At 40.2% G+C, this 12274-nt stretch overlaps 1 protein-coding gene across 1 annotated transcript in view; it reads right to left on the bottom strand.

Annotated features, from left to right (window-relative positions):
* Nucleotides 1–10555: 10555 nt before the first annotated feature.
* Nucleotides 10556–12274, bottom strand: part of ptdss1b (phosphatidylserine synthase 1b) — a 41498-nt gene continuing 39779 nt past the window's right edge. The window contains exon 13 of the mRNA XM_039736256.1: nt 10556–11459. Within this exon, the coding sequence (XP_039592190.1) occupies nt 11344–11459 (116 nt within the window). The 3' untranslated portion in view covers nt 10556–11343. The remainder of the gene's footprint in view (nt 11460–12274) is intronic.

Here is a 12274-nt window from a genome sequence, read left to right as displayed (position 1 = left end):
GGCGCTGTATGCGCCTTTAACGCTTGCATACAGTAGGTCGATAGTCCTGTTTCCCCGAGTGTTACAATCCACATACTGGGAGAAGGCAGGTAATGTTTTGTCCAGCGTTACATGGTTAAAGTCTCCAGCGATTAGCACAAGTGCCTCAGGGTGCTGCGTTTGTAACTTAGCAACTGCGGAATGGATGATGTCACTCGCCATCTCGCGTTCGCTTGAGGGGATGTAAACAATAACAGCAATCACGTGTCCAAACTCTCTGGGCAAGTAATAGGGGCGCAGACTTACGGCCAACAGTTCGATGTCCCTGCAGCAAGTGGAGATTTTAACGCTTACATGTCCTGAGTTGCACCACTTTGTATTGACATAGAGAGCGAGTCCTCCTCCTTTCTTCTTTCCACAGGTACTTGCGTCTCTGTCGCTCTAACTGTGCTAAACCCGGGTAGCTCCACGTTAGCATCTGGGATGATAGACGTTAGCCACGTTTCACTAAAACACAGCAAGCTGCATTCTCTGTAGGTTCTGACATTTTCACCAGCACAGCCAGTTCGTCGATCTTATTTGGTAGTGAGTTTACATTTCCCAGGATCACAGAAGGCACCGGCGGTTTATAACGCCATTTTCTCTCAAGTTGTCTCGATTTAATCTTATTTTTATCTTTGCGCTCGGCTGCCCGATATCGTCTTCTTACCTCGTCAGGTAAATAAGGAACCACACCGGCATAAGCATTTCTTCTCAGTGCTTTAAGCTGACTAGTTGAATAGGCGATTCTCGGAGTGTAAAATCCATGTCAAATAGTAAAATAGTAAAAATGTGTAAAAGTGTCCAGGGAGCAATTCCACATAAAAGAAAGTGGTAGAAGTGATCAGTGAAATAGAGAAAATAGAGATAAAAAGGTAAAAAGATAAAGTCGTATACGGAGCTGCTGGAAAGGCTGCCACTCGGATGCGGCGCCGGTTAATTTATTCACAAAAATCAAATACGGAAAACTCTCCTTCATTAAAGTCTATAGAGCCTTTGCTGTGGCAACTCCAAGTTGTGCTCAGGTGTGTCGTGTTTGCTTTAATTCTCCTTGAGATGCGTTGAGAACTTGACTGGAGTCCTAATGTGGCAAAATGAGTTGGCTGGACATCATTTAGAAAGGCACACACTTGTGTGTAGAAGGTCATACAATTCACACTGCAAGTCAGGACAAAAACCAGGCAATGAAGTCCAAGGAACTCTCTGTAGACCTTTCTGCTCAAATGGGCATTGCGATCAAATCGTTTCTTAAGCTTTAAGTATTCCCCGGAGCAAAGTGGCCTCAATCATCATGGAATGGAAGGAGTTTGAAACCACACAAGCCGTCCAGCCAACCTGAGTAACTGGGCTGGAAGAGCCTTAGTCAGGGAGGTGATCAAGAACCCAATGGTCATTCTAACAGAGCTTCAGAAGTCTTCTGAAGAGATGGGAGAACCTGTCAGAAGGATGACCTGCTCAGCAGCACTCTTACAGATGGAGTAAAAAGGCATAAGACAATCTGAAGGACACTGAGAACATTAGGAAAAAGATTGTGGTCTGCAGAGACAAAAACTGAACTCTGTGGGCAGAACTCAAAGTACTCTGTCTAGAAAAAGGCCAGGCACAGCTTATCACCTACTTAAAGTGAAGCATGATGGTGGCATTATCCAGTTATGGGGTGCAGAGATGGGGAGGCTGGTCAGAATGGAGGGAAGGATAAACAGAGACAAATACAGAGAGGTCCTTGAAAAAACCCTGCAGGTGACAGTTCACCTTTCAGCATAACAATGACAACGCTGGAGTGGCTTTGGGACAAGTCACTGACATTCCTTGAGTGGCCCACCCAGAGAACATCTGTGGAAAGACCTGAAGATGACAGTTTACAGATGCTTCCCATACAATATCAAAGCGAATTTCCCCATAAGAAATAATGGAAACTCTGATGATTCGTTCTACAACCCAAAAATATTCATATAAAAATGATTAATACAAAATATAAAGTAAAAAAAGTAAAACAAATTAACCTGCACTTTACCTTTACTGATGCTCTGTGCAAGAGAGGACAGAGCCGACTATACTTCTTTAGAAGGCTGGCGTCCTTCAACATCTGCAATAAGATGCTGCAGATGTTCTATCAGACGATTGTGCCGAGCGCCCTCTTCTACGCGGTGGTGTGCTGGGGAGGCAGCATAAAGAAGAGGAACGCCTCACACCTGGCCAAACTGGTGAGGAAGGCAGGCTCTATTGTAGGGACAGAGCTGGACAGTTTGACATCCGTGGCAGAGCGACGGGCGCTGAGCAGACTCCTGTCAATCATGGAGAATCCACTGAACAGGATCATCTCCAGACAGAGGAGCAGCTTCAGCGACAGACTGCTGTCACCGTCCTGCTCCACTGACAGACTGGGGAGACCCCACACTATGCGACTCTTTAATTCCACCCAAGGGGGTAAACGTTAACATTAACGAAATTATTACGTTAACATTATACAAAGTTATTGTATGTTTTACCTGCATTGTTATCACTCTAATTTAATATTGTTCTTTATCAGTATGCTGCTGCTGGAGTATGTGAAGTTCCCCTTGGGATTAATAAAGTATCTACCTATAACCTACCTTTGAAAAGAATCATGGCTGGTGTGAGGGAGACGAGAGAGACGAGGAAGAGGAGGGTTATGGTGTAGGACGCCTTTCATTCTAACTAACGGAATCCCTGCTATCTGTTGGCTCACTGGAATCTTTTTCTATTTTTGTGACTTTAACAAGGAAACCTCTCCAATGACAGTTGCTTTTGCCTGAAGAGTCACTACACTTGGACACAAAATAAAAAAAAAAAAATGCTTTACGCATTGTAAGGTTTCTAAAGTCTTTTGGGATTCCACCGAGCTGGACAATACGCAGAAGAGCGTTCCGAAGCAACTGCACGCTGTAACAGTTCGCCGTAAAAGCAAATTGGAAAAGATCGCGGTCAAGCCATAAGTGCCTACCGTCGATGGGTGATGCAAGGAACATTATAAAATGCGCAGGGCACAGTATTACTTGGCCATTAACCTGGTCATAACCCTGCCTGACTGCTGTGTCTGTGTATAGGAGAGCGGTAGATCCGGCTACAATAAATAACCGTGCTGTTCCTGTTTCATGCTGAATTAAGCTGGTTTTGCTAAAGTACTGTGACACAGCTTTGTGTTTCGGGGTGTAAGACAGGGACTCACATGTTACAACACACGCACGTGGTCACCATGCTATAGTAAACAGTATATGCTCGTACAGATGTTGACTATATGAGTGAGACATGTCGACTGAGTGTGGGAGACGATTACCCACAATCCCGCAGTGAGATCACGTGATGCTTGGCAGACAAAGCATGTATGTAATACTCGTATTGCAAGACCTCACTCATTTATAAAATTAAAATTTATTAAAAATTTTAGCTCGTCTTGCAAAACACTCACAGACCAAGATACACCCAATCCAAGGTTTTACTGTAGCTGCCAGATGGACTTCTACCAAGTATTAGATTAAGGGACAGAATACTTGAACAAAGGAGATTTCAGTTTGATTTTTTTTTTTTTTTACATTTCCAGTCGTTTCTGAAAATTTGTTCTCACTTTGTCATTATGGGTTACCAAGGGTAGATTGGTCCTTTAAAAACAACTAATAATTAGGACTGATTTAAAAGGAATTGAACTTTGGGAAAGCCTCAGTACACTGCATCTTCTGACCCATGTCTTTATTTGCCCATGTGGCAAGTTACAAACCTCAGCTCCATAAAAAGAAACTGCAGCAGAACAAGATAAGAAAACGAAAAAACACCGTGTTAGAAGCAAAGCTCAGAGTCAAGGTGTCACACCATGATGGCGGCTGCCTTTGCCCCAATTTGTGGACAGACGAGACAGTTTTAGTAATAGGTGAAGGCCTGCTAGATAAAGGCACACATTTAAGAGACTTAGGCGACCTTTTCGGGTAACAGTAAAGCCTCTTGGGCTCTCTGGCTGAAATTCCTTGGCACTGGCAGGTCTTAGGAAGATAATGAGATTTGCTTTAAAGTCTTCACCCCTTGCGATCTCTGGCCATGGTGCCCCAGTTTAGGTTTTGTGATTGTGATTTTTACCAGTTCTACAGTGTTTTCTATTGGATTTCACAGACCAAAAAAATAATTATTTTGATTCTACTTATTTGCTTTGTTGTGAGGTCTCAAATTATTCATACTGTACAGGTGCATCTCAATAAATTAGAATTTCATGAAAAAAAAAGTAATTCAGTTTTAAAAGTGAAACTCACATTATATAGATTCATTACAGTGTGATGTATATATACTTGTATATATCAAGCGTTTTATTTCTTTTCATTTTGCTGATTATGGCTTACAGGTAATGAAAACTCAAAATTCACAGAAAATTCAATTAGACAGATAGATATGACCAATAAAAAATGATTTTCATTACAGAAATGTTGGCCTACTGAAAAGTATGTCCATGTACGCACTCAATACTTGGTTGGGCCTCCTGTGACATGAATGACTGCATCAATGTGGCGTGGTATGGAGGCACTGCTGAGGTGTTAAAGAAGCCCAGGACGCTTTGATCGTGGCCTTCAGCTCGTCTGCATTGTTGGGGTCTGGTGTCTCATCTTCCTCTCGATAGATTCTTTATGGGGTTTGGGTCAGGCGAGTTTGCTGGCCAATCAAGCCCAGTGATACCATGGTCACTAAACCAGGTATTGGTACTCTTGGCAGTGTGGGCAGATGCCACATCCTGCTGGAAAATGAAATCAGCATCTCCATAATGCTTGTTAGCAGAGGGAAGCATGAAGTGCTCTAAAGCAGGGGTCGCCAACTCCAGGCCTGGAGGGCCGCAGTGGCTGCAGGTTTTCATTCTAACCATTTTCTTAACGAGTGACCTGATTTTGCTAATTAACTTCTTTTGAACTCATTTTAGTTGACTTGCTCTTGAAGACTCAGACCCCTTAATTGGTTCTTTTTCCTTAATTAGCAGCCAAACAATAATGAGATACAAAATGAACCAAAACAACTGGTGTCCATCATACAATATCTGAAAATAAAGAAAGTTAAAGGTCTCCAAAATGTCGATCTTCTCAGATCCCCAAAACATTTTACCAGTGCTCTTAGCAAAAGAAAATCAACAATTTTGGAAATGCCTGATAATGCACCATGAGAGCAACAACAAGCCACAACGTTAAAGAACGGGTTTAATTAACAGCAAGAATTGGTACCTCACTAAGCAGTTGGTTGGAATGAAATTGGTTGGAGCTTGACGCCCTCACTTAGTTGGTCTTCTGTTGGCACCCAAACAGAAATTAAATGTGAAGTGAGGGAGCCATTTAAGGAAAGAATGGAGCAAGTCAGAGGAACGATGAATAAATTCAGGGGAGCAAACTTAAAAAAGCAATTCAATTAAAATGAATTCACAAGACGTCAATTAGCAGCATAAACAGGGCATTCATTAAAAAAGGGATTAGAATGAAAACCTGCAGCCACGGTGGTCCTCAAAGGACTGGATTTGGCGACCCCTGCTCTAAAATTTCCTGGTCAACGGCTGCGCTGACTTTGGACTTAATAAGACACAGTGAACCAACACCAGCAGATTATATGTCTCTCCAAATCATCTCTGACTTTGAAAACTTCACACTGAAACTCAAGCAACTTGGACTCCTGGACATTGGTTTCTAAATGAAATGCAAAATTAAGTCTCATCTGAAAAGAGGAGTTTGAACCACTGAGCAACAGTCCAGTCCGTTTTCTCCTTAGCTCAGGTATAACTCTTCTGACCTTGTCCCTGTTTTAGGAGTGCCTTGACACAAGGAACGCTGTGACAGTTGTAGCCCACGTGTAGCACCACGTGTGTGGTGGATCCCAAAGCACTGACTCCAGCCACAGTACTCATAAGGCTGCACTTATCCCTGTTGCTTGTGCACCTTTTTCTGACCTTTGGTGACTCCTTGTGCGGGGAGGGTCTCAATGTCGGTCTTCTGGACAACTGACAAGTCAGCAGTCTGACTGTGTGGCCTACTGAACCAGACTAAGAGACCATTTCAAGGCGTAGGATCCCTTTTCAGGTGTTTTGGGTTAATCAGCCGAGTGGAGTGGGACACCATGATATATTGATATTGAAGTTTTTCACAATATTCTAATTTTCTGAGATACTGAATTTTGGGTTTTCATTTGCCTTAAGCTATAATCAGCAAAATGAAAAAAAACACTTGAAATATATCATTATGTGTGTAATGAATCCATGAGTTTCACTATTCTAATTACTGAAATAAATTCACTTTTTGATGATATTCTAACTTATTGAGATGCAAGTATATGTTGGGCTTACCTTTGCCAGGGACAGCTATCCCTCATAAGGATGTGAATATGCTTCAACGGTGTGTATGAACAGGCCCCCGTGATGGCCATGAACTGAACTGTGTTCAATTGTTTTGGCGTTGCACTCGAGTACTTAGGGAGAGGCTGGACAGCTCTTAACAAGGTAAGACAACTACCTACTCTCTCTTCTCCTCAGACCAGCGATGGACTTTGACACCACTTACAGTTTGCCCAAGACATCCCAGAAGATACATAACACATTGAATGCATTGGGGACAAGGCTCATTTACCAAACGCACCTCAAAGACGGAAATCACACAAGATGTAAAAATTCCATTACGCTGTATTTCATACTTTCACTCGGAGTTCTATGAATCAAAAGAGGCTGCGTTATCCTGTAAACCTACAAGTGGACATACTGGCCATGCCAGTGTAACTCTGCCAATAACAGAAAATGAGGAATAATAAAGGGTAAAGCCCGGTACTGGCTCAATATTACCTCTCAATGTTGCTCATCTTTTAACCCCATTTCAGACAAAGATCTTTTGATGGAAGCCATTTAAATACCACAAACATTAAATGCTGTCCTCAACAGATACACATTTATGCCTGTGGCTCTCACTCCTAGGAATGAACTCGGTCTGTCCTTGATACATCATAAGTGGTTGCAGTAAAGCTTTTCTGTCTTGCAATTTCATTGCTTGCACTGTATTTTCTGATTGACTTTTCTGTAACAGCCACAATGCTGCCAAACGTCTTGTATTGTCATCTCAAACAGGGAAGGTTATACAGAAAAAGCAATCCATGGTCAAAGCTGGGAGGAGAAATGGACACGTGGAGGGTGAGGACCCTCAAGTGAGTTCATTCGATTAACAATCTTTCGAAAGAGGCACACAGAATGGCATATTTTTAAGATCAAAAAAAGTATTCACATAAACTACAGAGGAGTTTTGAAAAACCATTTTATGGCTGATTTGGTCCAAACTCGTTTTTGAACAGAGAGGCTGGCTCCTTCGTTTTAATCAACTCCCCCCATAACACCTAATCATTCTGGTCATTGATAAGTGCAACACTATTTTTTTTTTGTATTAAGCTTTGACAAGACCTATATTCTCATGCAAGTACACACAAGTCTTCAAGTTACCCATTTTAATCTTTAAAATTTAATGACTGAAGTAGACAGGCAAACTTTAAAAGAAAATGATATCATTCAGAAGCTGGAAGCTTGGTTTCTAAATATAACAACATTCTCACATCTGCTTAATCCAATTAAGTGTTGTGGATCAAATCATGTAATCGGGAGCTTGCAAACAGCGCAAAGAAACTGGATAAGTGAAGAGCAATACAAAAAAGTGCAGAGTATTTTTTAATCTCTGTTTTTTTTTTTATTTTCTAGTATGACAATTCGGATTGGTAGGTCCTGAGAAGCCATTAACAGTTACATAAAGCTCTGCATCCCCCTTTCCTTTATTCAAGCCATCACAATGGCATCATACTGCAGACAAGTCACCCACAGTCATATGGTACACGTCCAAAAGAAACAGAACCAAGCAGCAGAATATGGCAACCAAGACACCCCTTCAACCCCACCTTCCTTCAGGTTTAGTTCTCGTCAGGATGATAACCATCTTTAAAGATTGAAATAATGTAAAGAACAGATTAATCTGTCCTGCACATTTCAATATAACAACAACAATAACTGGGACAGTTGTGGACAAGTGTTAACTTCATACTATCACAGAGAAGAGTCAACCATTAAATTAACATGTAAATGAAAATTACTTGAATGCTTTAAACACTAAAAAAAAAAATTTCATTCCGACCAACCAAAGGTGTCATCCTAAAAATCACACTCATACTGAGAAACATGTCCAGTTCGTGAGACACCCCTTGGAGAGGTTCAGATAACACTCATTCTTTGGCCTGGTTTGTGTTAATGCACACAGAATTAATGAAAAGGTTTTTCACGATAAAGCTAATGCTTATAAAGCAAATGCTGATTAAAACTAAAATTTTCCTGAAAGAAGGAGGAGGCCCAAAACAATCCCATTGTAAATATCCAAATGACGAAGAAAAATAAAAAAGCAAAAAAAAAAAATGGTCCATATGACAAAGTCGGCTGCCATTTTGAACCTGCTCAAATATACTTGCTAAATGGATAAATGACAAAGTGAAAAACGAGTGACAGCACAGTGTGCAGGAGTTCGATGCAATCAATGAAAACCTGTCCGTGTTAGCCTAGGTGCACCACTTTTTCCTTCCGAGTCATCATAATGTTAAAATGTGTTATTATTTATATGAGAGTATTCCCCATTGCTTAAGGCTGGAGAAACCTTTTGGATTCAACCACATCAAGATGTCTCTAATTGGTCGTAGACATTTTTCATGCATCTTTTACACAAAACATACTAAGACACAATCATCAAAATCAAATCCAAATAATGGAACTAAATAAGCAAATACAGCCAAGAAAAATAGTGTATTATGACGTTATTCACACTCAGACTCCTCCCTTTTGTAATACAAAGGCCATCATCTGTCTCCATTTTAACACTATTACAAATGTACACATTCCAGCAACTTATGTGCAACGTGGTGCAATTCATTTTGAGAGAGAAAAAAAAAAATAAAAGAATTACACGAGAATTATTTTGTGAGCAAAATACACCGTACATGTAAAATGGCAGTATTATATTTCAGAGGCACTGAGCAGCACAGATTAACAGAATTTGGTCTTTCCTGTTGGGGATTTAAATTGTGCTTTTAGATGATAAAAATAACTGGCGTTCATGCAAAAAATGCAGGACAATAATAATGAAAGAATAGCACTTGAAAATTAAACACCCCCACTCAAAACATCTGTCAAAACTCTAACATACCTGTGCAAATTGTGCGTCCTTTTATCTATTATGTGGTGCATTATCACATTCTATACAGGGTAATACAGAAGATTTTACATAACTGTGTTTTAAAAAAAAAAAAAAACTGAAAATGTAGACAAAAACGAAAAGTTAATTTGAGGAAAAACAAACAAAGGGCAAATGCTAAGTGAAACAATGAACAACATGAACACCGTCTCTTAGCCTGCTTTTGATACGCTTCATGAAGAAAGTCAGATGGGCAGATAAAGGCAACGTTTCTAAAGAGGACTGGTGAAAATAAGCTGCCTGTTATTTTCCTAAAAAGAGTGTTTTCTTTAGCATAGAACTCCTTTTGCTATAGCAGAGACACCTTCTTTAAAAACAAAAAAATAAATAAATAAGTGACAGAAACATTTATGAACCTCATCAGAATTTTAGCAGGCTTTGAAATTCGGAGCTGTTAAACTGGATTAGTAAAGGAAGTCTATTAAAGAATCATAAAACAAGTGACAAAACATTTCAAATCAGTTCCTCCTACCTAGCACATCCATTCATGCAAGCAAAACAAAAAATCACCTCACGGCAGGAAGTGACTGTTGGTTTGCATAATTTGATTAACAGTAAAAATACAAATTCATAAATGAAAGGCATAACTTGACATGACAATTCTATTTATTTCTAATTTTCAAATCCTACCGAGGGCTGGTGATTGCATATGTAAAAAGAAACCACCTCAGGATGATGGCAGAAGAATCTGCATCAAAAGCACAGATCTGTAAACAATAAAAACAATTCTCTGCTGCTCATAAAAAGTAAGCACTGTCGATGAAACATTTTATCTTTAATTTCACAAGTGTTTCCTCAAATTAAAGAGATAACTCCTCAACCTTCCTCGAGCTCTGCTCGTTTTGGCAATCCCTTTTTCTAATAGGTTCTTCACGGCAGGTTGGTAATGCAAGCTTTCCTCACCTGCCTCAAATTACCTCACACTATGAATATCCACCTTTGCTTCACGCACCATATGTCTCATAAAAGAACAAACTACAATACCTGACAGAGGAGAGACATGTTTCACTAGCACATGCCACTGTTGCATTTTCTTAAGGTGCAGAAGTGTGCTTATGTTTGAAACTTTCTACTTCAAGGAAGAGTGTGCACCACTTGGAACTACCAACTAAGATAATGTGAATTGCCCTGCACTTGACACTCTAATTAGCCCTACAGGAAATGTCAACTCTGTTCTACCAAATAATTACAAAAAAAAAAAAAATAATAAATTGCACAACAATTAATTTCTCTGATTCTTAAATCAAAACTGCTTTCAGATCTAGATGCCCAAAATTTGTAATGAAATACCGGACATTTTAGCCTTAAAGAAATCAGATGAGACATTTACTGTGGACAAATGTTTTCCATCACACAGACACATTGAAATGAAGGAACCGTTATTTAGTGTCTTCATAAAGAAGGTAAGTTTGATTGAAAAATTTGATTCTGTTCATAATCTAAGAAAATTTCAACATATTAATGATATGAAGTCCTTCGAAAAATCAATCATCACAGGTTCTTAAACATTTAGTTCCCATCTTCATTGGGAATTGTTTTTTTTTTTCTTCTTCTTTATTTCTGTGATAATTAGAAATGATTTTGATAATAAAAAATCCAACTACTGGCAAAGCAAACATATTGCCATTTTTTATGCTGAACTTTAAAATGGACTCAAATGGAATGTCGATTTAAAATAAAAAAAAATGTAAAAAAAAAAAATGTACTTGCAAATTTTGCAAGTTCAGCATTTGGTAGCCCATCAGGCAAAGCCATGCAGCATACACAGCAAATCCATTTTGCAAGCAGTGGAAACGTATACCATATATAAAACAGAGCAGGAATTAAATGAAAAGGGTAAAGAATGAAAATCATAATTTTCATTTTGCTAAACATGGGCTTTGAGAACCAATAATGTGGACTGCAGTAAAGCAAGCACACAGCCAGAGACCTCCCAAATGAGGCAGCTGTGAAGAACCAATCAATGCCACCAGCCCTTAATATCTACTCCACTGCTGCCAGCGTATTCTTCTCCTTGCTTTCACCGGTATCCAAATGCCTTGCCGGCTGTATGGCAAGTAGATGGTCTGGCATCTCTGTGCACAGTATCCTCTTACTTCTTCCCACTGATGCCATTGGAAACTTTTGATCTTGCACTGCCCTTCTTTCGTCTTGATGTACTGCTGTGGTCTGTGTTGTGATATGATGTTGGCATATCTTTGCGTCCTCCTTCAAGAAATTAGAATAACACCACATTAATTAAGACCATATACTTCCCAGCTACACACCTTTCCTACTACTTGCATAACATTAATATGGTTAGAAGTGCTCAAGCATAAAGAAAATTCCCAAACAAAGAACAGTGCGGCCCCTCTTTCCAGGTCACGTTCCATATTATTCATTGCTCCACTCCTCAGCCTGCATAGGAAAGCCTGTGCTGGAGTACTGAAATAAAGGCACTGTTTGATAGGTGTACAACAGCTCCTGGATAAGCAATGCGGAGTTCAAACGGGGTGTGGAACATACCGATCTTACACAAATATTAGATTGGTCACTCCATTTATGTTTTGTAAACTTGGAGCTGTTGCTGTGTTTCACTTAGTCCCTATGTTTAAAAAGAAGGAACAACTATTAAAATAAATTTGCATAGTGAGGAAGACTCACATACCAGCAAAACCAAGGAGCTGGTGGTGGATTTTAGGAGACCCAGGCGCCTCCTGGACCCCGTGATTATCAGAGGTGACTGTGTGCAGAGGGTACAGACCTATAAATACTTGGGAGTGCAGCTGGATGATAAATTGGACTGGACTGCCAATACTGATGTTCTGTGCAAGAGAGGACAGAGCCGACTATACTTCCTTAGATGGCTGGCGTCCTTCAACATCTGCAATAAGATGCTGCAGATGTTCTATCAGACTGTTGGAGCGAGTGCCCTCTTCTACGCGGTGGTGTGCTGGGGAGGCAGCATAAAGATGAAGGACGCCTCACACCTGGACAAACTGGTGAAGGCGGCAGGCTCTGTTGTAGGCACGGAGCTGGACAGT

Source organism: Polypterus senegalus, chromosome 15, assembly GCF_016835505.1.
Source record: "Polypterus senegalus isolate Bchr_013 chromosome 15, ASM1683550v1, whole genome shotgun sequence".
NCBI lineage: Eukaryota > Metazoa > Chordata > Cladistia > Polypteriformes > Polypteridae > Polypterus > Polypterus senegalus.
This window is presented reverse-complemented; position numbering and strand designations above follow the sequence as displayed.